Here is a 27,617-nt window from a genome sequence, read left to right as displayed (position 1 = left end):
CTAAAGGAGCCCCAAAAATATACTGAAAAATATACTGAAGAAAACAACACCTTAGAAATGCACTACCTCAAATGGCAAAAGAGCTCCAAAAAGGCAGAATTAGCCAAATGGAAAAGCAGGTCCAAAAGACCACTGAAGAAAATACTACCTTAAAAATTAGATTGGAGCAAGTGGAAGCTAGTGACTTGATGAGAAATCAAGACACTATAAAACAGAACCGAAGGAATGAAAAAATTGAAGACAATGTGAAATATCTCATTGGAAAAACCACTGACCTGGAAAATAGATCCAAGAGAGATAATTTAAAAATTACTGGACTACTTGAAAGCCATGATGGAAAAAAGAGCCTAGATATCATCTTTCAAGAAATTATGAAGGAGAACTGCCCTGATATTCTAGAGCCACAGGGCAAAATAGAAATTGAAAGAATCCACAGATCACCTCCTCAAAAAGATCCCAAAAAGAAAACTCCTAGGAATATTGTCACCAAATTCCAGAGCTCCCAGATCAAGCAGCCAGAAAGAAACTATCTGAGTATTGTGGAAACACAATCAGAATAACACAAGATCTAGCAGCTGCTACATTAAGGGGCTTGAAATACGATATTCCGGAGGTCAATGGAGCTAGGATTAAAACCAAGAATCACTTACCCAGCAAAACTGAGTATCATGCCGCAAGGCAAAATATGGACTTTCAATAAAATAGAGGACTTTCAAGCTTTCTCAGTGAAAAGACCAGAGTTGAATAGAAAATTTGACTTTCAAACACAAGAATCAAGAGAAGCATGAAAAGGTAAACAAGAAAGAGAAATCAAAAGGGATTTACTAAAGCTGAACTGTTTTGTTTACATTCCTACATGGAAAGATGACGTGTAGAATTCATGAGACCTCAGTATTAGGATAGCTGAAGCGAATATGGATATATATATATACACATATACATATATACATATATATATATATGTGTGTATGTGTATGTATGTATATATGTATGTATATACACACACACACATATAGACAGAGGGCACAGGGTGAGTTGAATATGATGGGATGATATCTAAAAAATAAAATCAAATTCAGGGATGAGAGAGGAATATATTGAGAAAGGGAGAAAGGGAGAGATAGAATGGGGTAAATTATCTCACATAAAAGTGTCAAGAAAAAGCAGTTCTGTAGGAAGGGAAGAGGGGGCAGGTGAGGAGGAATGAGTAAATCTTGCTCTCACCAGATTTGACCTGAGGAGGGAATACCATACACACTCAATTGGGTATCTTACCCCATAGGAAAGAAGGAGGAAGAAGATAAAAAAGGGGAGATGACAGAAGGGAGGACAGATAGGGGGAGGAGGTAATCAAAAACAAACACTTTCGAAAGGGGCAGGGTCAAGGGAGAAAATTCAATAAAGGGGGACAGGTTAGGAAGGAGCAAAATATAGTTAGTCTTTCACACCATGAGTATTATGGAAGGGTTTTACATAATGATATGCATGTGGCCTATGCTGAACTGCCTGCCTTCTTAGGGAGGGTGGGTGGGAAGGGAAGAGGGGAGAGAATTTGAAACTCAAAGTTTTAAAAACAGATGTTCAAAAACAAAAAAAAAAAAGTTTTTGCATGCAACGAGGGAAAAAGATACATAGGCAATGGGGCATAGAAATTTATCTTTCCCTACAAGAGAAGAAGGGAAAGGGGGATGGGAGGCAAGTGGGGTGACAGAAGGGAGGGCTTACTGGGGAATGGGGCAAGCAGAATATAAGCCATCTTGGAGTGGGGGGGAGGGTAGAAATGGGGAGAAAATTTGTAATTCAAACTCTTGTGAAAATCTTTGCTGAAAACTAAATATATTAAATAAATAAAATAAATTTTTAAAAATTGTGCTAAGGTCATTTTTGTAGGAGAATGGAAAAGAAAGCTCGTTCCTACAAGAAGACAAGAAGAAGAAGATGCTAAGATGCTATGCTGGAGATGGCTGGAACAAATACCAAGGGCCAGAGGACTTCCCTGCCAGACAGCTGTATGGGAAGAGACTTTTGAATCTTAAAGGGACAACTGCATTATTGTTTTCCCTTGGGTCTCTGCATCTGTATCTATAAAGGGGACAGCCCCCTTTGATTTGTCAATTCGTCGAGCAACCTTTACCTCTTCCCATATTTACTTAAAGGGGTGATGGTTAAGGAAAAAAAATTCAGATAAGAAAGAGAGTAAGGGAGTATTAAAGGTGTGGAAACAAAAATTTGAATGAAAGAAGAGGGGGAATTTTGAGAGACGGGGGAACAGTTTTGTTTCCACAGAGTTGAAAGCATTCCTCTTCCTCCCTCTCCCCCAACCCCAGCTTTAGAAGAATGTAAGTCAGGTGACTGGTTAGAACTAGTTCTAATCAAAGCTCTAGGGTGAAAGGTCAGACACTTGTATGCATGCTTAAACGAGCCTTTTGAGGAGTGCATGACTTAGGCAGTTGGGGGTTGTATCTGGCCAATGAAGAGCCTGGCAGGAGATTCGGGGGTGGGGGACAGGTGTCAATAAAAGTACTGGCATCCTCCTGAGTCCTTTGTACTCTCCTGTACTCTGTTCAAGGGACATACCCATGTATTCAGACCAAATAAATGCAAAATGTAATTAAAGCGCCTCCAACCTCTACTGCTTGAGTGGCATCCTTTCTCATGAGAAAGCAATAAAATTCCTTTTTGCCTTTTCTCAAGAACAGTGTCTGTCTATTTTTAATGTGAGTAGTGGTCTCAGACCCACACAGTAATGAGGAAACAGACAGAAAAATAAAACAACTTGGCTTATGGTCAAACTGCAAACTTAGTGACACAGCCAGAATTAGAACAGAGGGTACCAAACTCACTTAATTTTTCTACCATACACTCTGCTCCTTGTAGTGACCTCCTAAGTTACTACCTTTAATTTCCCATTGTTATGTTCCACAAGCACCTCAAGTCAATCTACCTTAAACTGAATTTATTACCACTTCACCAAAAATCTATTTTCTTTTTTTGATTTCTCCTATTTGTCACTGGAACCAACATTTTCCCAATCTTAGAATTATCTGATACCTCTTTCTCTCTCATTCCACATACTCAATTAGTAAACAAATCCTGTGGATTTCATCTTCAAAATAGTAGTGAGCCTGCATCCATCTCCTCTATACTACCACCCTGGATCCTATTACCTTTTACCTGAACTACTGCAGTAGCTTGTCTGCTCCTAATCTCTTTTATCTCTTGTTGATCCTACATACCACTGCCAAATTAACTCTTTTGATACATACGTTATCCTTGTCTCCATCCACAGATCAAAAACTTACTCTCTTTTACCTACAGAAAGAAGTAAGGCTGCCTTAACCTGGCATTCAAATCTAACTAAAATCCATGTTTGCTGCCCTGCCTCACATATCTCTCCCTTTCATTCACTACACTGCATGCAAACTGGACTATTCACCATGCCCTCTAGCCTCTGGTAACCGCACTCACATCTAAAATTATAGCCCTTGCTTTTTTTATTTCTCTTATGTGTTTAGTAGAGGAATAGGGACAGGGTTCGGATCTATGATTTCAGTGATGTAGGGGATTCCCAGATGATCCAGTTCCAGAGCACTGAGATGCCAAGGGACTTGCTTAGGATCACCCAGCCAGTACATGCCAGATATGGTACCTGAACCCGTCTTTCTGGCCCTAAAGCCAGCTCTTTATCTAACATGCCATGCTGTCTCTCCTTATGTAAGTAACCACTTTCAAATGCACAGTATTTTTTTGCACACATATCTTATCAAACTCCTTTAGGACAAAAACTACAACGTCTTTATCTTTTTATCTCCTCTAGTGCCTAGAAGACTATGTTGCACATGATAATATGCTTAATTTGTGCTAAATAAACAAATGAATCACTACTATGCTTGGGGTCACATATTTCAGGATTAATTTCACATCTCAGAAGACTCAAGAGCCAAAATTTCCTATCATCTCACAATGCATTTAGAACTAACACCCAGTGTGAAGAGGTTCTCTCTCCCATATAACATATGTTATAAACTGCCTGTGATTTGTTAAAGAGGTGGTCATCATGGACATGCTCAAATGCTTGCTTCTCGAAGATTAAACAGAGACTTTGTGAACACTCATGCAAGTGGTTGTACAAAAAGGCACCACCTTGGGTTCATTATAAATAACCATGTCAAACAAATCTCATTTCCTATTTTGATAACATCACTACAATAGTTGATCAGAAGAATGTTATGGATGAAGAATACCTTGATTTCAGTTGGGCATCTGACACTGTATCTCATAATCTCCTAATCTGTAATACAAATAAATCTGTAGTGAATAATAACCAGATAGGTAGAATATTTGAACAAAGAACCCAAGGAATGTTGATTAACTGATCTATGCTAGCCCCGACAATATGGAATTACAAACTTTCTAGCCTCATATCTCATATTACTCTCCTCCAAACAAACAGAACTACTCTCTCCCTTAACTCCCCCTCCCCCCACCCTCACATAGTATTGCTCTACTTCCATGCCTTTGTTCTGACTGCTCTTTATGCTCACAATACCCTTTCTTTCCCCCTTTTAGGCTATTGAATAATCCTATACAGCTTTTAAAATTTCATTAAAATGACACCTTATTCATGGAACCATTCTAAAACAATCATATACGACATCAGATAGTAATCCTAGGCTGTCAACTCAACGAGGGCATGGATCAGGGATGCTTTATTTCTCCCTTGATGCCTAGCAGAAAGCTCTTTACCCAGCAGGTACTTAATAAGTACTTTTTGAAGGAAGTTAGTTGTGTGTTATACCCACACATATATTTCAAATCACTAACTCAGAGGGAAGACATAAAAGGCATGCTTATCAAATCATCAGCTGATGAAGTCAGGAAGGGGGGTAAAGTCAGATTAACTTTAACACTTCTGAAAATATTCTTACAGGATCATGTGATACTAAATAATAACTGCACACATCTGCATTCTCTCTTAACCCTTCTTGAAGTCTCTTCTTTTCCCCTATATAAACAAAACCAAAAAACATCTTTGTTTGTCCTTAGCATCAGCCTCAGTTCATGCTGGCTTGAGCACTCCAGATACTTTTATGGGATTCTGACATGCTTTTGTATTCATACTCTGTCATCTTCTGCAGCTAGGTGGTACAGCAGATAAGAGTGCTGGGCCTAAAGTCAGACAGAAAGATCAGAGCTCAGAGCTGGTCTCAGAGACATACTAGCTGTGTGACCCTAATAAATATTTTTGGGATTTGACGATGTACCTGCTTGTTACTTTCAACATCATAAGCTGACCCTGTTCCTGGGTCCCAGACTTCCAAACCATGCTCTTTCACCTAGAACGTCCCTCAGTGCCTGGGGCCCCTTGGTGCTCTGAAACATGCAACCATATCTTTGGTCTTCTCAATATGTAACATATCTCTGAAAGATCCACTCCCTTCTGAGTAGACCCACTTCATTTTGTGGAGGAGCCCAGGCTAGCAGTAATTTCTCCTGCCATCATTTGGGACTTTGCTCCTGAACTTCAAAACTATGCCTCCAAAACCAGATACCTTGCCTCTTGATGAATTTAGGTACTTCCTTTTAGCTCATATTCATATCCCCAGCATTCAGCACATATTTTGGACACAGTAAATGCTTAAATGCCTACTTTCTTCCTTCCCAAATAAGAGTTAATGAGGGTCTTGAATTCAACCACATAAAAATGGTTAAAGGAATTTAGAGACACTTAATTTAGGGATAAGAGTTAGATAGTAATATACTAGTGTCTAAAGGATTATCATGTAGAAGAGGGATTAGGATTACCCTTTATATTTTGGGAAAAGGAGCAGAATTAAAAACTAACAATAGAAGTTATAGGGAAAAGGAGATTATAAGGAAGTAGACTGTTGGTCAATACAAAGGAAAAATTTCCTAACAATCTGAGCCATTCACAAAAAGAATGGGCAGCCCAGTAAGGTAGTTTATTCCCCAACATTGGAAGTGCTTTAACAGAAGATGGATGATAACCCCTCAAGGAGGTTAGAAAGAAGTCCTTGCTGAGTGAAGTGAGCAGAACCAGGAGAATATTGTACACGGTAACAGCTACATTGTGCAATTGACTAACTTTGCTAGACTTAGCTCCCTTCAGCAATGCAAGTATCTAAGACAACTCCAAAAGACTCATGATGGAAAATGTTACCACATCCAGAGAAAGAACTATGGAGTCTGAATGCAGATTGAAGCTTACTATTTGCTCCCTTTTTTTTGTTTTGTTTCTTCTTTCTTGTGGTTCCTCCTGTTGGTTCTAATTATTCTTTACAACATGACTAATGTGAAAATGTTTAATATGAATGTATATGTAGGGCTATATCAGATTGCATGCTGTCTTGGGGAAGGGAAGAAAATTTAAAACTCAGAATCTTATGGAAGTGAATGTTGCAAACTAAAAATAAATTAAAAATTAATTTTAAAAAAAGAAAGGGGAATTCCTATATTAAGTAGGAAATCGTAATAGCCTCCGAATACCTTTCCAACTCAGAAAAAGCTAATATGCAGAAAATTTGATTTTTAGGTAGAATGGTTCAAATGCAAGTGTATATTCAAGCTACTTTAACTGCCATTTTACTTACAACCTTGGGAGGAAGCAAAAGATACTCCACAAAACTACTTTTCACATATATGCTTTTTTTTTTTTTTTTTACTACATGCTGCCTCAGGCAGCATGAAGTAATAAAGACCTGGCCTCAGAGTTGGGTAGATCTGGATTCAAATCTCCCATCTGCAACACACTGGCTCTGTGATCCTAGGTCAGTCACTTACTTCTGAGTGCTCTAAGTGATTTTCCAAGACTGTAAATTGCAGAGGAGGTGCTGACCTACATAGTTAGAAGGTGGTTCCTCATTCAGAAATTCCCTGTATCAATGAAATCACAGGGCCAGCCCTATTCAAGTTCCTGTTCCTACTCTACCACTTCTAGGAGCAAGTAAAATAAATTACCATTCTTTACTGCTTCCTTGAGTAAATCATTACTCAACTTTGAATATATTCCAAAGTTATTTTTAGAATTTTTACATTTGTTAGGCACTAAAATATTTCTAATCAAAGCAGTGCTTTGTGGTTGCAATTTATTTTCAAAAAATGAGGATACTTTTAATGTTGAAACAACAAAATCATTTTGTTTATAGTATTTTAAATTTTTATGGCTACATATATATATGTGTACACACACACACACACACACACACACACACACACACTCTTTTACTTTTTTTTTACAGGTTCACTCCTAAGTATTTATCTACTCCCAAAGACTTTGGAACGCTTAAGTTCCAATTATGCTCCAATAGCATGATGGGAACCAGCTTTGGGTAATAAAGATATACGGAATATTGAATTATTAAATAATGTATTACAGTTACTATTTATAGAACTATTGTTGTCTCATAATCAAAGATCTCATCTTCAAAAGGAAAATTCATCTTTGAGCTTATTTTTAAAAAAATCTTTATATTCACATATGAATAGGCTTTAGTTTCATTACTTTCAGTGAAAATATGAGAAAGTACTTTTGTAATATATAATTAAAATCTTCCACAAAAAAGTTAATCCTCTCAAACTAATATGCACACTAATACAAAAAGAAGAAAACACAACGCACAAGCAAATTCTACTTCACCTTCTAATCCTCTCTGTACTGGAGTGCCACTGACACACCAGCGATTGATTCCACTCAAGCGCAGAGCCATTTCAGCAGCCTAAGGAAAGGGAACAGGAATAATAAACAAATTGTGTGAAAAAAGCGAGAGTCAAGAGTAAATGACTCAGGAAAAAACTCACAAATATCTTTACTCCAAATTAGATATACGTTGCTATTACATTTAACCGAAACTATATACATAAATTGATATATTTTTTTCAATGCATAATCACCTAGTAGCTTCACAATCACGAATTCAGTTGAGGTTATACTATAGTCATAAAATTCTGGGAAGTTAAATAAATAGCTTGAGGTAATCATATAAATATTTATATCTACATCTTTCTCCCTCTCTTGTCACTTTAGTAGGCTAAATCAGACTATTTTCCTTTAAAGTGACAATTTTGCCTCAATTTGGTCTCCCTGGAATCATTAATTAACAGTCATCTTGAACCCATACTATTTAATCCTACCAAATGGGCTTCCACAATGAGCAGACATGACTGTGAATACTCCTAAAAACAGGATTTCCCCCCCCACTCTGAATTGTATTTTACTCCAATCTATTGGACACAGTATACAGAATGACTCAAGACTTTACACTGGCAAGTAAAAACGATAAATAAATACCTTTCAGACATGTATACATTCACATAGCCCAAGATAGGAACAAATATAAAATGTATATCTGCAAACTTGGCACTGAGACAACATTCTGGGTTGCTGTGCATGCATGCATACTATATTTTGAGAAGGAATTTCATTTTCTAGAAAATTAAATGCTTGTCAGAGAGATAATAAGGAATCCACCTCCCCCACCCCTGTGCATACCTAAAGTTTTTCCATAACTATTTCTCTCACCTTTGCTGTCGTACACTCTACCATTTGAGCTTCATCCAGACAGATCCTCCACCATTCCACTGCTACCAGGGGACTTGGTATGGCCATATACCGCTTCTGATTCCGGAAGCGACGACCATCCTCACTGTTGCTGTGGGGGATATCTACATAATTCAATTCTGACCGAAGGACATCATAGGTGGTGATAACTACATCCTGCTCTGCCAACATATGAGGCTGTAAGAAGCCATGTTTCTTCACCCCTTGATACACCTAGATAATGATTAGTAAAGACAGAGAAATACAAAGACATAAATAAGAAATGGAACATCTCTAAACTTTCAGCTAGTAAATATTATGAGTAAGGGTCACACATTCTCTTGGTTCATCATACCTATTTTGAGATTATATACTGTATCAAAATGCAGGAAGGGGCATGGGCATTGAGAGTAAAATACAAAGAGTACTGAACTCTAAGTATTGTCTTTGAGTTCTGATTATACCACTATACATCATAGTAGTATTATGAGGATCAAAAGATACCTCTAGGGCTAGTCAGGCCTCTGCAGTCATTAAGTACAACTCTCTCATTTTCTTCATGAGGAAACAGAAATACAAAGATTACGTAACTTGCCCTTGGTCAGACAGGTAGCAGTTGTAGTATTAATACTAGAGAGTACAATTTCTCCTACACAAGAACTGCTCCAAAGCCAACCATAATAAATAAAGATGATTCATTAAAGACTCCCAGGAAAAGTGAGACTTCTTATTTCATCTGCCTCTTCCTTCAGATGGATACTGATTCCTCTTCTTAATTATGATCACCCTTCATTTAATTGAAGCCTTATTATTACAATCTACATTCCTATCTTCAAATTAAATAAACCTTTTAACTTTGTGATCACAATTTCCTATTGCACTTTAATTATTTTTATTGCTTTCTTTTGGGGTCTCTCTGATTTCTCCACATTTTCTCAAAAGCTGGCACCAAGAAAATGGGTACAATCTAAAAGGTGTTATCTAGCTGGTCCTAACCTTTTCATTCAATGACTCCACCATGCCACCATCACCCTGCCATCACTTAAAAAAGTGTTATAAAATGCCCATCTGAAAGGGAGAGCAGCAATAATAAGCTTTTGCAGCCTAAAGCTGAAAAGGCATTTTACAGTTTTCAAGTGTTTTCTTGGCTGCCACCAAAGCTGATTCAATCTTTGGCTTCATTAAGAGAGGCACAGCTTCTGAGACAGTCCTACTGAACTCTGTGCTGGTTAAGACACATATATTAACTACTTTGTCCAGTTCTTGGAGCCACACTTTAGGAAAGGCGGTGACAAGCTGAAGGATATCCAGAGGGCAATCATAATGGAGAAGAGCCACAAATCCATTTAGTCAGTCAATCAACAAAGTATTTGTTAAATGCTCAGCATATGTCAAGCACTCAGTGGCTGACTAGAGATGCAAAACCAAAAATGAAACAGTTCCTGTTCTCAAAAATCTTATATTTTATTGGAAGATAAGATGAAGTAACTGGGGATGTTTAGTCTGGAAAAGACCAAGAGGGAGAGAGAGAGTTATGTGGAGGAGGTCCATTATGTGGAAGAGGGTGTAGATTTATGCTTGGCTATGTAGGGCAGAACAAAGAGTGACGGAACAAAGTGGTAAACTGAGGCTTGATATCATGAAAAATCTAACAATTAAAACCATCGAAATGTAGAATAGGCTGCTTAGGAGGTAGTGAATTATTGTCACTGAATGTCTTCAGGCACAAGCTAGATGTCGTTTGCTGTAGAGGACTCTTGTTTAGGAATGGATTAAACTAAATAGCTGCTGAGGTATCTTCCAATTACAAGTTTCTAGGAAGCCACGTAAATAGTTTACATTGAACAGGCTCTTTAGAAAAGGTACCTCTTTATTTTCATGGATGGTTTTTAATCTGAGAAAAATCAAAATTACAAGTGATCCAAATGGCAATGGAAAGGGTAAGGGTTAGGACTTAGTGCCCAAGAAGTGGCAGAAAAGATGCTATTAAAAACTTATGACCGGCAAAGGAGGTGGATGGTTTTGAGAAAAGTTAACAAACGACGAAGCCAAATGTTAGTATGGTTTCCTTGAGACATTTAAAAACCATTACAGTAACAAAGAAAGGTCTTCAAGTGAATTGGATGGATCCCAGATCATGTGCTTAATGGCAAGAACTGCACAGGCTTGGCAGAACTGATGAAAAACTGTGAGGTCTGCACTAGTAGAATATACTCATTTTGATGAGGTCACAGATCCATCTAAACAAGCATTCATGAGGTATATATAAAAGGCAATTTTTATCTTGTATTTGTGAATAAAACTACTAAGTGTCTACATTAATAATAGCTTGTTTTACATTTTATTAAATATAGGTACAAACATTATGATTCTTATTTCACAAATGATGAAAAGCAGAATCAGAGTAATTCACCCATTTCCGGTAGCTGACACAAATGGGGACTAGATTCATACCTGTGTCTCTTAATTCTGGGACTCTAGCTACATTAGGGTTGCTCCTTAACAGTGAAATATCTGCAATGCAGTGTATCTTTCTAAACTGTGGCACAACTTGATGTATTAAATGTGATTTTTAAAATGAACCCTTAATACCATTCCTTTAGTCTTCTTGCTAAGAACTCAAATCAGAAAGCTTTGGAAAGCAAAGGCCTTGGGTAATATTTATTTATATTTGTAGTTACTTTAATAAGCTGATGAAAATTCTATCTACTTATGCTTTAAGTTGGTTTTACTTAATCTAAACAATAAATGTTTATGAAAAAAGTAATTAATTTAAAAAGTCATTATAGTAATCTTCAACGATCTTTGTGATTCATTAGATTTTTAAGAATACAACTACGTCATTGGATATCTTCTGGGGGAGAAATTATTAACCTGACAATACTGACACATATTTCAATTATATGAGTGATCTCAAAGGAAATAATCAGTAAACTCTGGGGAATAAGGTAAGAAAAACTGAGACATGAGGTGTATGGCATATACCCTAATAGAATTATCTTTTATCATGAGCTTCTGAAAAAGAAGTATACACAATTACAAGTAATTCTCTGTGGAAGTGAACTATGATGGAATCTCATTTATCTAGAACACAGCTGCAAAACATGAAGTTAAAAAAAAAGCCTCTAAGAAGTAAAATAGGGGCAGCTAGGTGGCACAGTGAGTAGAGCACTGGCCCTGGAGTCAGGAGGACCTGAGTTCAAATTTGTCCTCAGACATTTGACACATGTAGTAGCTGTTTGACCTTGGGCAAGTCACTTAACCCCAATTGCCCTGCCCCCCCCCCCAAAAAGTAAACTGGATTTTATAAAGTCCATGCACTAAATTTCATGCATACACTTTGGTTATTCATTTAAGACTTACTTTTTTTATTTTATACCCAACTCTTATAAACTTTCCAAGCCCAGAACAGAGTATAAGCAATAAATTAGGAGTAAAAAAGATTTCTATGACAAATACAGGGCCGGTAGGTGGCTCAGGGGATAGAGCACCAGACCTGGAGTCAGGAAGACTCATCTTCCTGAATTCAAATCTGGTCTTAGACACTTACTAGATGTGTGACCCTGGGCAAGTGACTTAACCCTGTTTGCTTCAATTTCTTCATCTGTAAAATGAAAACCCCAAATGGGGTCATGAAGAGTGGGACATGATTGAAAAATGACTGAAAGAAGATGATGCGTACACTGACAGCAAGTAATGATAGCTAACAATGAGAAAAGCCAGAAAGACTATATGAAACAGACAATAATTCAAAAAATCCTAATGACAACTATATGACCTTAAGTTACAAGTTCTCTGAGCTTTAATCAACTAAATCAAGAAGACTGTAGAGGAGTTAAAAGGGAGGGAAATGGAGAAAGTAAAAGCCATTGTTTAATGGGTATTTTACATGACTGTACAAAGCCAAACCACATATGTATTCATCATCTCAGTGTTTAGAATCCATGGACAATCACTTAATTAAATATAAAATATCTAAAGTAATGATATCTGGTATTTGTATGACATTTAAAAAGTATTTTACACACCTCATATATATTATTTAATCCTCACAACAATTCTGTGAAGTAAAATACTTAGATGTGATCCCCATTGTACAGATAAAGACTATGAGGTTCAGAAACATAAAATCAACTGCTAGCAATTGTTATACAACTAGCAAAAGTCAGGGGCAGGGGTGGAACCCAGGTTCCTTTTGCCTCCAAGTACATCAGCACACTGAAATTTTAATAAGTCATAGCACTGAGAAGTAAAGACTACTCATTTTTCAGTTTTGCAGTGGTTTTTAGGATGTAAAACTAAAAAGTTGTCTTTTTACTTCTCAATTACAATCAATTAACTAAATGGGAATATATTCCTTAAATTCTGCTTCTGGGTGTTGTATTTTTGTTCCCATACTTACTGTAAGTAGGCTCTATATTTCACGTAGATTAAAAAAGAGGTTTGATTTTAGATTTCCTTCTTTATTTAAAATCTTTCAAAGTACATGTATACATGTTTATTTTCCGAAATATGCAACTTCTTTCTTTTTGCCAATATTCAAAAGAAACACAGTATTATATGCCCAATCATGCTGTATTTCCATTTCTATCTAAATATGAATTATCCTACTTTGCACCAAGTACTTTCCAATTAGTTTATTATATTAATACTAAAGTTTCCTAGAGATGGTATGACAGATTCTGAATTCTTGAATGCATATGTAAAGATTTATTCATCTATATTTTTTGGCTTTTTGTATCTTTCCACTCAACTGCCTTACTTTTTGAACTTCCACTGTTCAAAAAGAATAATATAAAACCCTAAGTCCTATTTCTTAATTTATTTATACTTGCCTTAAAATTTCTGCTTTCAGATTCCTCTATAATTATCTAATTATAAAGCCTTTTTGGTGGGTTAAAAGATATCAGAGATTCTAAAGATATTTCAGGGAAACCTGAAAAAAAGACCCATATTTTCTGTCTTTTCAAAAGACAACTGTCTTACCAAAACCTGAAGAGAAGATGATCTCACATGTCTGTTGATTTCATCCACCCACTGGTGACAGATAGAACTTGGAGAGATGATCAAAGTTGCTCCTGTGGAAACTGGTTTCATTGCAACTAGGCAATGAGGGCAGTAGAAAGGTTTAATTTTCAAGTTTTCTTCCTTGTAGTTCACACATTCTGCATGTTGCCACAGGTGGCATTTCAGACACTGAACACGGGCTTTACAATCTACTAGGCCAAGTTCACCACAAATACACTCAAAGCGGTACTCAGAAGTATTGAAGGGACTTATAGAATTGGCATGTGGTATCTCACAACCATCATGGTCTTGAGATTCAGATGCCTGGTCCTTCATGTCGTCTTCTTCAGAATCTGGTTTACTTTTAGAGACAGTAGCACGAGTACTTGGGCAGTCACTGGATGATGGACAGTGTCTTTGCACATCAGCAGCATTTAGTGTTTCAGCTGTCGGCTGAAGTTTTTCATTTGAGTGTTGGTCAAGTTTCTTCCTCAGTCTGCCATGGTATCTATTGACTTCACAATAATTATGCTCATCCTCAGTAATGTCCAATGACAGGGATTTTTCTCTCTTATTTTCAGAAACTGTGTCATTGTTCTCTGATTGAAGTTTTTCTTCATCAGAAAGTTTATTCTGACTCTTCCTAGGGCTCTTTGTTGCCTATTGCAAAATTAATAAAGAGAAGGGTATTTTAATGGCAATCTAAATCTAGAGGAAATAGAAATAAAGCAGAAAAATAGAAATGGTCACTTTTTTATTAAGTAGATAAAATTTCAATTTTCTAACATTGTTACTCTTATTCTTGAATAATATCATTCGAGAACAGTTTTTATCTTATGCCACATAAACATTCTCAAATGGTCTTCAGGCATTCCAAAATACTGCTATCTGAGTCAGGTGGAAGAAGGAAAAAAGGGAAGGATGGAAGGAAGGAAGGAAGGAAGGAAGGAAGGAAGGAAGGAAGGGAAAGAAAGAAAGAAAGAAAGAAAGAAAGAAAGAAAGAAAGAAAGAAAGAAAGAAAGAAAGAAAGAAAGAAAGAAAGAAAGAAAGAAAGAAAGAAAGGAGGGGAGGGAAAAGAGTGAAGAAGGGAAGAAAGAGATGGAGGGAAGAAAGGAAGGAACAGAAGACAAGGGAAGCTCTTAACTCCTTGCAACTTTACTGACAGAAATACTTCAATTGCAGTTTAAAGCAACGGGTACAATCCTTTTACCCCCCTACTTGACAAAGAAAGTTACTCTGTCTTTCCCCTCTGCTTTCTTTACTTCTGAAGCCCCAAAATTCATGGCAGAGACTGTAGTGGCCCATAATGTACTGATCTGAAGGAAGTTTTCATTCAGAAAGCAATTAAGAACAATAAGGATCGACTGATTATCTACAAGGTCTCTTGCCCTGTCATAGCAGAGGATTAAAATATTTGAAAACCACCATTCTAGGCACCAAAATTTCTTGGTTTGCTACTTCTTAAAGGATGATTTTCGTTCATATTAAATGCAATGACTACACTAGCACCTGCAAATACATACACGCTGTTATTTATAAAGAGATTATTCATTTCAATTTGCAAATACTTGAATGATTATTTTTCCTAAAAGCAAATTGATATTTATGGCCCAATGGAAACAAGGAATTCAGTTATTTTAAACGCCATCAGCTTCACCATTTCATTAAACATTCACAAATCAATTAAAAAACAGGAAATCTGAATTAGAATTGGAAAGTATACATTAGTATTTTATAAGCTAAATCTTCACCTTCAAAAGCACCTAAAGGCAGATGCTATGTCTTTCTAAAACAATGTTTATTGGTGAAAAACAAAAAAGTGTTAATGGGCCCCTTTCCTCTAAAAATAAATTATTTTACCTGTTTTTTAGTTCTATCACTTGTCTTCTGTTCCTTGTAATTCTTTCCCAGTTTAAAAGATCCAGCCAAACCATGACCTTTGACTTGTTCCACAACTTGTTCTGCAATTAATTTTTCCAAATTTTTCTTCAGAAGCCGCCGATTCCTCTGTACGTCATACCTGTATATGGTGCTGACATACTTGAAGATGGCAATGATGGAAGCTCCCTTCTTCACATTCATTTCTTTTACAGCTGCTAGTATCATTACACGCAAACCTACGTATACAAGGGCACAGTGATTCAAGTAAAATAAATGAAAAAAATTCATAGGGAAGTATACAAAATTATTTAAAGCGGCTTTATCTGTAACTGTGAAAAATGGAAATGACTTCTATATTTAATGATTAGGAAATGACTGAACAAATTGTGGCACATTAATGTAATGAATTATGATAATCAACTGAATCAATAAATTCTGGTTATCAAAAATGACAAATGGGAAGAATATGAAGAAACTTGTCTAGATTTTTATATGAACTGAAATAGCAAAGACAGAAAATCAGAACATAAAACTATGACTACAATTTTTATTTAAAATATCTAACTTTGGGGCAGCTAGGCAGTACAGTGAGTAGAGCACCAGCCCTGGAGTCAGGAGGACCTTAGTTCAAATCTGGCCTCAGGACACTTGACACATGTAGTAGCTGTGTAACCTTGGGCAACTCACTTAACCCCAATTGCCTTCCCTTCTCCCCTCCAAAAAACAAAACAAAATAAAAATCTAACTTTGATAAGGATATAGGAGAAAAAAGACAGGAAGGGTCACAGAAGTAAATATGATACCAATGGTTTTTCTTTTTTTACCAAAGTTATCAGTTTTATGTATGATTAAACATTTTATTTATGTGCATGTTTTGTTGATGGTTGGTGTATGTAAGGAGGATTTTGTTATCCTTTTAGAGTTCAGTTTCCCAGGATCCATGGCCATGGCAATGTCTAGTTTCCAGGTGTTCGATAATAATTCCCAGAATAGCCCCAAGGATCCTAGATAGTAATTCCCAGAAACACAGTGATAGGCAGTCCTATAGAGGTTGTGCAGTGAGATGTGGGGGTGACTTAACTAATACTTATTACGCTTGCACAAAATGATGATATCACTAAAGTTAACCTGTGAGCTTAATGTTGGCAAGATGCCTTCTTTGTCTGTTGTCCTATAAAGCAAGAGGGCACTGGTTGGTGAGGGAGAATCCACAGGGAACCCATGGGGGAATCTGTGGGTGTGCTCTGAGTGGCCCCTATCAAGGCTTGAGGGGATTTAGGGGAGTGCACAAGCTGTGCTTGTCTCAGTTGACCCCGTGGAAATGTAGGGGTAGTTGCGCCCCCTTTCTCACCAGCCCCAGCAAGAAGGGTGATTAGGGAATACAATAAGAGTCGAAGTTCTCAGCAACCCTTGTGAGAAGACTAGAACAGAATGAAGCTGATTATTAACCCCTCCAAAGCTGTCTGCCTCTCTGACCAGATCAAGAGTGAACCCATTAGAGGCTGGAGTCTGAAACCTCCAGTGCCTCCTGTGTGTTAACAGTGAAACAGTTGGCTATATAATAAACACTTTAAAAAATACAGAACTTGTTAAGAAAACTAAGCTGTCAACAATATGGAATTCATTACCATAATGGTAAATTTTTATCAACATAAATGCTACTCATGCTAAACTAGTGACCTTGAAGTCTGTGACTCTCCATATGAGAAACTAAAAATATTTTTAGTACTAGTTACCATAACATTATTAGCTTTACATTTAAATATGAAATATACATAGTATTCTAATATGATCAAAAATATTTTCAAAATAAACCTAAAAAACTAGAAAAAGTCAAATATAGTAAACTTTGCCAAAATGTTAATTGGATGAAAAGAAACATAAAATTCAACCTTAAGAATTATATTAAATCAGAAGAATTATTAGAAATGTTCTTGAGGACTACAAGGAAATCATCAGCAACCATAAAGTGTCTCTATTGGAAGGTTTCCAAGAATTATGACAAATATTAGAAATATAAGTATTTAAAAATATAGATACAAATACTTACTGGGGTACTGTACTTTTTCCTTAGATTGAAACTCCATCACCTTAAGTTTCTTCTTTTTGCTTCCTTCAGTAGGTTGTGGAGGTATGAAGTAATTTACCAGTTTTCCCTGATATGAACAATATTCAGTAGTCATCCATTGGATTTTCAGGTTCATCATTACAGGCTACTTAAAATTAAGCTTTAAATTTGGATATAAGCTATCAGATTATAAGGAAATATAGGATATATGCAATATGCCATGAAACGAATTGATATGTATGTGCTTACACACAAACAGGCCTCTTTAAAAATCTTACCCAAAGTTCAGAGTCTACCTCCTACCTTTGTCAATGATACATTTATATTTTAAATAATCAAAAATAATTAACCTCATACATTTGCATGATGTGATGGAAAAGCACAGCTTTTAGAGTCAGAGGATGACCTGGGTTCACTTTCTGCCTTGGCACTTACTACCTGCTGGGACCTTGGGGCAAGTTACTTCTTAACATCTCTGGTTTTCTGCAAAATGGACGAGAGTTGGACTAGAAATGGGTGGGGAACCTGCAGCCTCGAGGCTACATGTGGCCCTCTAGGTCTCCAAGTATGGCCTTTTGACTGAATCCAAACTTCACAGAACAAATCCCCTTAACCAAAGGATCTGTTCTATAAAATTTAGACACAGTCAAAAGGCCATACCCAAGGACCTAGAAGGCCACAGGTTCCCCATTCCTGGATGATCTCCAAGGTGCCTTTCCAACTCTAATTCTATGATATGAATACAAAAATTTATTTCATACGATGCAGTGCGCATTGATTGTCAACTTCACCCATTAAGTGTATAATGGTAGGACAGCAATCAATTAAAAAAGAACAATAAAAACTTCCCCTTCTCCACCAACAAAAGATTACTGCTATATTTTGCTGAGTTGTATTTTTCCAAGTAGGAGTGACAGAACCAAACAGATGTATTCACATTTTCTCATTCACTTCTACTGGTGATCAAGAACACATATTCATATAAGGCTTAGATAGGCATGCATTGTGATCTTGAAATGGAATGCAGCTAATAAAACTACATCAAATTTGTTCTTTGCACTTTAGCTATCTAACCATGGACCAATATTTTCCAATAAACCAAGGAAAAGTTATCATCAATAATATCCACTTAATTATAAGAAATTAAAGGAAATGTCCCTTTGCATATAAAGATGGCACTATCAATATGCCTTGAATTGTTTACTCACTAAGGAGAGGGTGGGCTAAGCAAATCACACACTCAGATCAGGGTTCCCCACGTGATCTTTAAAATACATGGTTAGGATAAGGCATTAGGTGGTCTGTAGAATATAAACTTTTTATCTAGACTCAATTCAACAAACATTTACTAATCACTTACTACATAGGAGGCACTGTGAGGTATACAAGGAAGAAAAAAACAGTTCTTGCCTTCAAGGAGCTAGTAATAATGATAATAATAATGATAGTTGACATTTACATATCTCTCTTAAGTGTTTTACATACCTTAATTCATTTGAGCCACACAACAACCCAGTGAGGTAGGTGCTATTATTATCCACATTTTACAGATGAGCAAAATGAGGCTGAGACTGGTTAAGTGACTTGCTCAGGGCCACACAGCTAGTAAGTGTCTAAGGCAGGATTTGAACCTAGGTCTTCCTGACTCCAAGTCCAACACTCTTTCTACTACACCAGGCTGCCTTACAATCTAATGAGGGGATAAGATGTAAACAGATAAGTATGATACAAAGTAGATGGTGAGAAAGGCAAAAGAGAAATCCAGAAGAAATACATTAAAAAAATTTAAGGTGAAGGTAAATTAATTTCCACTATGGGGATCAGGAAAGACATCAAATAGAAGTTGGCACCTGGGCTGGGCCTTGAAGAAAGAGAGGGGTTTCAACAGTAGAGAAAGGGTATTACTACAGGTACATGGGCTGGCTTTCACAAACAGCCAATAGTCCTCTGTTCTGAGAGAAGATTTTATGAAATAAGTTTAGAAAAGTAGTATGGCAGATGGTAGAAGGTTCTAAGTGCTATACTAAAGAATTTAAATTTTAGATATTACAAAAAACTTTGGGTTTGCTAATCTCAAATTGTATTTCTTTTGCACATAAATTCTAAGTTTGAATTTTTCAGAGGTTGAGGAAAAGTCAGTTTTGGTAGAAGGCAACAGCCTAAGAATATCCAGTCCACTTAAAAAAATTCAACCCTTAAGCATATTGTTTACTTAGGTATTCTAGATAAATGTAAGGGGTTCAGGTATGGGTTAAATCACATGCCTTCTAAGGTCCCTTTCAACTCAGATTCTGTTACTCCCATGTCTCAGGTTTGTCATATCACTTCATTAAGTCCCCTTACTGGTTCTCAAGTCATTTATGTTGTAACTTGAGGAAGGCTTCTGGAAATAATGAGAGAAATAGTAACATTTTTGTGGTAGCAGATCACTGTAAATACTGAAGCAAAGATGTTTTTATTGCTAACCTAAGGCAGCAATGAAAGAGGGAACATTTCAGTTGGCCAGTACTGGTGGCAAACAGCTTAATTCACAAAAAGGTCTAACCCTTCCAAGTTAACTATCTTCAGTTGCACAGAATATTAAAAGCTTTGACTTTTGTGTCAAAACAAGCATTCAGAACATGTTGTTCTTCTTGAACATAACAAGTCTCTTGCTTCTCTAAGCCATATACGGTCATCCTACCTCAGGCAGCGTTAGAACATCCTGTTTGACATCTTGTCGAGTATGTGATAAAATCAGAGCCAAAACCTCCACTGTTTTCCCCAGACCCATCTCATCTGCTAAGATGCCACCAGGCCACTGTGGCCCAGCATTTGGGTATTCACGGATGATGCTAAAGGAAAGGTCAAACAAAACAAAAAATGTTTGAAAGTAATTCAAATAAAAATCACATTGGTAGAAACTCTAAAGAAAACGGGAAGAACTGCATTAAAATGGAAGATTCTTGAGGCTTATATTACAATGTAAAAAGTGAAAGTACTTAGAATTCTAGAAACCTAAACACAGAAACTATGATATTCAATCAAAAAAGGCAACTAAATTTTAATACCAACTAATCCTGCAATAGGAAACAATGAATTGTTCTGGTAACTATAATTTTTCTTCCCTATGGTTAAAATAAGGAAAATGCCCATCACCTCTTTACTGTGACCTTCAAAATAATCTCTGAACATTAAAGATAAAGAACAGTAGTCATTCATCATTAAATCATCAAATATTTTCCAGTGACTACCAAAAACCTTTCAGCACAGAGGTATACTTGAATTAAAAAAAATAAAGTAATTGATCCACAATGAACACAGTGACACTCAGCCTCAAATTATGCTCACTCTAATTCTTTATAGTATCTTGAATCCATTATTTGGCATTCACTAAATGAAAAGGGACAGGTGCTATTTATTCTCTATTTGTCCTTTGTGTAAAAGTCTTTAGCAAGATTTTCACTAAGTATTCTTTCATTAGGCAATGCTATAGATGGTGACATTCTCAACAAATCTCTTCTGTAGGCTTTCAGTACGGATAGGGAAGAAGCACATTTATAAATTTAAAATTGCCTTACCAGCCCGTAAATGGATTATAGTAGAATTTCATCCCTTCTGTAGTAATGACCTCTCTCCATAAGAAATGTAAGGTATTTTCTAAAGAAGATAAGAACCATAAGAACATTCTCTCTCTTGTTTTCCTCCCAATTATAATGCCTAATTTAAATGGTGCTTTACAATTTTTCAAAGCCTTTCACACATACAGTATAACCCCTTAGAATCCCTGTGAGGTAGGTACAGCAGGTACAGACTCTAGCCTACCTTTCCATGCTTATTACCCATTATTGCCCTTCACCAGCCAAGCTGGCCTGCTTGCTATTCCTCCCACACAACCTCTCATCCCTTAGCTCCAAAAGCACTGCTCATTCTTCCCTGGAATGTACTCCTTTTTGACCTCTTAAAATCCTTAATTTCCAGCAAAGCTCAGTTCAAATGCCATCTCCTACAGGAGGTCTTTCTTGATTTCCCCAACTGTTATTGCCTTCCCCCAAAATGATTTGCACTTAATGTTCAATATTTTGTACTCAGTTCCATGAATTTCCCCCCCACCAAAGAATGAAAGACAGAGATTTTTTTTTCCTTTTATCCCCATCACCTAGCATAGTGCCTGCCATGGACACTTTAAATGCTTACTGACTGATTGATACTTTCTTCACGGATAAATGAGACTCAGAAAGTTTAAGATGCTTGACTGGTGAACCACAAACTGAAGTGAAAATGAAGTTAAATGAACCATGGTTCTACCAGGATACTGACCTAGGACCCTGAAAGTTTCATGGTAACACTGAGACAGTATATAAGCATCCCTTCTATTTATTTCTACCAATAATTCCCATTTAGGTTGTCTTATTATAGACTTTAGATATTTTCTAGATAAAGAAGATGAAAGAAAGATAGTAAAAACACTTCATAACATGATAGGAAGTGATCAGGAAGAGGAAATTCGTATGCATTATTTTAAAAACATTTATCCAACAAGGTGTAGGGGAGTATAGTATAAAGGGCCAACTTCGGAATCAGGAAAATCCAAGTTCAAGTTCTACTTGTGAAAACTATTAACTGTGAAAATGGGCAAGCCATTTAACTCCTGAGTGTTTCAAGTAGCTATCTAAGTCTGTAAATTACAAAAGAGTTGCTGACCTACACAGGTATAGAGTTTCCATACCAAGAAGTCTCGACACAAATGAAATCGCTGATTGGAACTCCCTAAAATGAGGAAGATTTTCTCAAAACCCTCAAAAATAATTTTATGATTAAACACTGAACAGAGATTGTAACTCTCCTGCCCTTAGGTCTCCGTGCTTCTCAGAACAAATTGTGCTTCCCCAAAAATGAGACCATAACCTTTCCCATGAACACAGGCAGAAAAGGTTGGCTTCATTTGGGAAAATTCCAAATACTAAATTAAAATATGGCATTTTCTTTTAAAAAGACTTAGCATCATATTTCTATTCACTGACCACTACTGTCCCTAGTTTAACTTAAAAGCAAAATAAATGTATCTGAAGAAAAAACACAATAACCAAATAGAACATGACGATTTGGGGGACGGATCCATGTGTTTTATTTATTTTCTAACAGATATTTAAAATTCAATTCAACTCAATTTAGCAAATATTTGTTGTCTACAATGTGCATCATACTGTGCTACAAGCTACATATTCCAAAATTTAAACTGACACAATCCCCTGACCTCAAGGATATTATAATCTAGTGAAGAAATACAACATGTATACAAATAAAGTATAATGGAAATGAAAAAGTGTAGGAGCAAAGAGGTGATCTAAACAAAATTCTGAAAGAAAATGTGAGAAGTCAAAAAACACTTTTAGCTGAGGAAGGGGATAAAGGGACAGGCATGGAAGAGCTATGGCCTCAGTACAGGAATCAGTGCAGGGTGATGGCCATCTTTGTGTAGGTGCTGAGCTTCTTGCTGGTGTGCATGTCTCACAAAGTCATATAAATCCTCAATGTTCTGTCTCTCCAACTACACTGACTCTTAAAGAAAACGAGGGATTTCAAGGGATAGAAACAAGAAGAATGCATGTTAGAAGCATTCAGGATTCAGACTACAAAGGGGCCTTGTAGGAGGAGGGTTTGGGGCAGGAAAAGGACAATGACAATAGGGACCTTAGGAGCAAGGTCTAATAGACAATAAACAGACACATTGGTCAGTGTGTTTCTCTGACTATAAGGAAAGCAGACATACACAAAAATATAATCTTTGCATTAAGATATCAAAATGAAAACTAGGTCAGTTGCAGAATATGGAAATGAATGGGAAAATTTTTCTAAAAAGATTTAATTCCCTCAAAAATATAAACTGCTAAGTAAAAGGGAAATTGATAACAGATTATTGACCAACTTAAAGAAATCTATAAAAGAGCTGTGATTAAATAATCAATGTTTTCTGCTCAAAATCATGCCCAAAATGACTTTATTCCTATCTTTATTAAGATGGTCATAAAAGCAGGAACAAGGACTCTGGAGGCATAAGAAAAGATAAGGAAGAAAAAGTAAGCAATCTCTGGAAATTTCTTGCCTTTTTGACAATGAGTAGTCCATGAATAATCAATGGGAAATTGCCCAAAAGAACAAGGCCAAGAAAGGTACAGAGTATTTATTGAAGAATATCATACAAAACCAATCATATCTTCCTTTTTCTCTCCCTCACCAGGAAAACATTGTTTAAATCATAGGATTTTAGAGCTAGAAAGGCCCTTTGAAATGAATGATCTAATTTAGCTCCTTCACTTTACAGGCAAGTCACACTACTCTTTACCATCTCTCATCAGGTTTTTGAAAGCCATTCCTACAGGGACTAACCCACTAGGGATTAGATTTCTTGCTGCTTAAACTGGATCAAGACACCTTAATTTGGTACAGGAAGAAGAATCACTCTGATAAATTTTACAAATAAGCTCTATTCATATGTGAATGATACTGATTATCTAAATTTCCAAGGAATTCTTTAAAATTTTTTTTTTTATATAACTCCTGTTTCATACTTTCTTTTGACACCCTGCTTGGTAACCAATTCTCTCATTACCCTCGCTGCTCCCCCTATCCTTTCCTAGAGTACTAATATTGCTCTCTACCTTAACTCTGAAGTATCTTATACTTGCCATTGGCAGGAGAGTTTCTGAAATTTTCTCGTTGCAACATCCAGTTAACAGCCTCACTTTGGTATGGCCTCAGTACAGGAATCAGTGCAGGGTGTTGGACATCTTCTTGCAGGTGCTGAGCTTCTTGCTGGTGTGTATGTCTCACAAAGTCATATAATTCCTCAATGTTCTGTCTCTCCAGCTCACTATCAGACTCTTCTTCATCCTCTTCCAAAATATCTGTGCAAATCAAAAAGCAAGCATTCATTAAATAAATGAATTTTTTCACTCTATAAAGATCATGGTAATTGTTACTGCTGACCCTTAGGCCATTATCCTTCCTTTCTCAAGGAGTTCAGCACTTAGCTCACTGTTTTCCTTGCATCCCCAACTTCTAGCCTTATAGTGGAAGATATTCATGTTGAATTTATTCTTTTTTTTCTTAACTGGAAAACTTTTTATTGTAGGTGGAGTGGGTTAGCTGGACATAGTTGAGATGATTCCAATTTTGTTGGCAACATCTAAAGCATCGTAGTCTGGAGCAAGTCGGACATAGGTCTTCTTCTCTCCATCAGGCCGGATCAGTGCGTTGACCTTGGCCACATCGATGTCATACAGCTTCTTTACCGCCTGCTTTATCTGATGCTTGTTGGCTTTGATGTCCACAATGAAGATTAGGGTGTTGTTGTCCTCAATCTTCTTCATAGCAGACTCAGTGGTCAAGAGGAACTTGATGGCATAGTGATCCAGCTTGTTTCTCCGAGGGGCACTTTTCCGAGGGTATTTGGGCTGCCTTTGAAGTCTCAGTGTCTTGGGTTGCCGAAAGGTGGGGGATGATCGGATCTTCTTCTTTTTGTGGCTGTGGACACCCTTCAATACCGCCTTCTTGGCTTTCAAGGCCTTGGACTTGGCCTCTGTCTTGCGGGGGACAACGGCTTCCTTCTTCGCCTTTGGCGCCATCTTGGGGGAAAAAGCTGAATTTATTCTTAAAAGACAGGAACAAGAACTCATAGTACTTTCAGTATATCTGTGACATATCTATCTTCTAATGAGATTTTTCATGATTACATCTTCTTACTACACAACCTTAGGAAGGAAATAGGATTTCTCTACCATTACCCCATATAAGGTCATTTCAATTCAACAGACATTTTTAAGCATATATACTCAATGCAAAGCATTATACTAGGTGCTGGGGAGTTTCCAAATTTAGACTGAACATTATCCTGTCTTTCATAAAGCTGGCAATCTAGTAGGGAGAAAAGGTCCTAACCATAAATGATTATAATACATCTTCCAATTCTCGACCTTTTCCTGAAATGGACAAACTTATATTTTTAAAAATATTTTATGATTATGACAGAAAATATTAAAACAGAAGTTCAACTCTTAGCAATAGAAGCAATAGAGCAAAACAAGCAATAGAAAAGATCATAGAAGATAAAGTGGACCATTTTGGCTATGTAAAAAAGGTTTTGAATAAACAAAATCAGTACAGCTAAGATTAGTAAGGAAATAGATAATTAGGGGGAAGAAAAATCTTTGCAACAAGTTTTTCCAATAAAGATTTCCTGGTCAAGTTTTAAAAGGAAATTATTCAAATTTGGAAAGCTAAGAGTTATTCTCCAATACATAAATGGTAAAATTATATGAATAGGAAGTTTTAAAAGGAAGAAATCCTAGTTATCAACAACTATTTGAAAAAATGCTCCAAATTACTAATAATTAGAGAAATGCAAATTAAAACAATTCTGAGGTTCTACCTTATATCCCTCAGTAGTAAAAATGACAAATGTTGGAGGGACTGCAGGAAAACAAGCTCACAAATTCATCACTGAGGATTTTGCAATCTGGAACTATGGCCCCCAAGTTACTAAACTATGCATATACCCTTTGACCCAGCAATACCTTTGATTAGGTCTACACCAAAGAGATCAGAGGAAAAGGACCTATATGGACAAAAATATTTAAAGCAGCTCTTTTCATGGTAGCCAAAAACTGGAAACTGAGTTAGTGACCACCTATCAGGAACATCTAAACAAATTATGATATATGAATGTAATGAATTATTATTGTACCATAAGAAATAATGAAATGAACTGTTTCACAGGAAGTGGGAAAGAACTCTTAACTATTAAGAGTGAACCTAAGTAGAACAATTTATATGACAACATTATAAAGAAAAATAATTTTGAAAGCCTTTAGAACGCTGATCAATGCAATGATAAAACCACAAATGCAGAGCCAATGGTGTCAAACTTGAAGAGAAAAGGATCCTTTTGAGTGGCATATTGACTTAGAAAATCAAAGTTAACATTATCATTATTTTCTTGTATTTTTATTTATTTTGTTAAACATATCCAGTTATGTTTTCGTCTGGCTCAGGCTGCATACACCAATTTGATACCTCTGGTCCAGAAGACTGAGGATGAAACATGTTATCCACCTTCCATCAGGGAGGTGATAGATTTTAAATGCAGAATAAGACACATTGTTGGTCAAAGCCAATGTGGGAATTTATTTTGCTGAACTATCCTATGTTATGAAGGTTTTCTTTTTAAAAAAAATTTGTTGAGTGGGGGGCAGTAGGGAGGAAAGATAATAAATGATAATAAAAATTAATAAAATAATTTTTTTAAAAAAGAGGTAAATATATACAGTATGCAGCAATGAAAGGAGGAGCAGGGCATGGCAACAATACTGGAAATCAATTGTTGGATTAAGTTAAACCAGGCAGAGACTATGGTGACAAGGAAATAATATTTGTAGAAAGCACTTAGCACCATGCTTAACACATACTATGTACTATGTAAATGCTTATTCTTTGGCCCTACCCTAAACTGCAAATATAGCGCAAGGAAGTCAAATTTATAATCTTACAAGTCAGTGTCTTAGACCCAGCACTGTCTACCTCTACAATACAGCTAGTCCCACTGGGAGAATCAGGCTGTGACCAAGGTCAGTGCCCCTTGGCTTTGCCCCGCAACGTCACCCCATGGAGACTGTGAACATAATAATTCATCTGCCATAGACTATTGTATGTATTGCTAGCAAACTCCTACTAGCTATTATTACTCCTAGTCCTATATTGCTTAATTACTAGCTAATTGGAAGTAAATGATCCCCAACTTCCATATCTTGTTCTCTTATACCCATCTTCTTCAATCCTACCACACCTACGCCTCACTCTTCCTCCAATTCTTCCCAAGCCTTTCATTTTGCCCTACACAACTCCCATTCCATAATGAACACATTCCCTTCATTCTGGATCTCTTCCTCTGTTACTCTTTCCATCTATATGCTATCAGTGAATCTAGACCTCCACCAAACAACACTGCAGCCATGGACATTTTCTCTAACACATGCTATACCTCCTTTCAAACCCCCGTAGCACACACTGGTTCTTGGGGTGGGGGGGGGGGGAGTGAGGAGGGGGCAGGGCGGGGAGAGAGAAGCC

General features: G+C 36.6%; 2 protein-coding genes across 2 annotated transcripts in view; both read right to left on the bottom strand.

Annotated features, from left to right (window-relative positions):
* SHPRH (SNF2 histone linker PHD RING helicase) overlaps positions 1 to 27,617 on the bottom strand; it is a 133,064-nt gene that overhangs the window by 83,568 nt on the left and 21,879 nt on the right. The window contains exons 4-11 of the mRNA XM_036766257.1: positions 24,182 to 24,400; positions 21,074 to 21,152; positions 20,197 to 20,347; positions 17,496 to 17,601; positions 15,425 to 15,681; positions 13,544 to 14,224; positions 8,540 to 8,791; positions 7,658 to 7,736 (exon numbers count right to left, since the gene is read on the bottom strand). Coding sequence (XP_036622152.1) covers positions 7,658 to 7,736; positions 8,540 to 8,791; positions 13,544 to 14,224; positions 15,425 to 15,681; positions 17,496 to 17,601; positions 20,197 to 20,347; positions 21,074 to 21,152; positions 24,182 to 24,400 — 1,824 coding nt within the window. The remainder of the gene's footprint in view (positions 1 to 7,657; positions 7,737 to 8,539; positions 8,792 to 13,543; positions 14,225 to 15,424; positions 15,682 to 17,495; positions 17,602 to 20,196; positions 20,348 to 21,073; positions 21,153 to 24,181; positions 24,401 to 27,617) is intronic.
* On the bottom strand, positions 24,638 to 25,120 carry LOC118856412 (60S ribosomal protein L23a-like). Its single transcript, XM_036766697.1, has one exon. It carries the CDS (start codon positions 25,118 to 25,120, stop codon positions 24,638 to 24,640), a length of 483 nt encoding a protein of 160 aa, XP_036622592.1.

The sequence above is a fragment of the Trichosurus vulpecula genome, chromosome 7 (genome assembly GCF_011100635.1).
Source record: "Trichosurus vulpecula isolate mTriVul1 chromosome 7, mTriVul1.pri, whole genome shotgun sequence".
Classification (NCBI taxonomy): Eukaryota; Metazoa; Chordata; class Mammalia; order Diprotodontia; family Phalangeridae; genus Trichosurus; species Trichosurus vulpecula.
The sequence above is the reverse complement of the archived record's forward strand: the minus strand, read 5'-3'. Positions and strand labels throughout refer to the sequence as shown.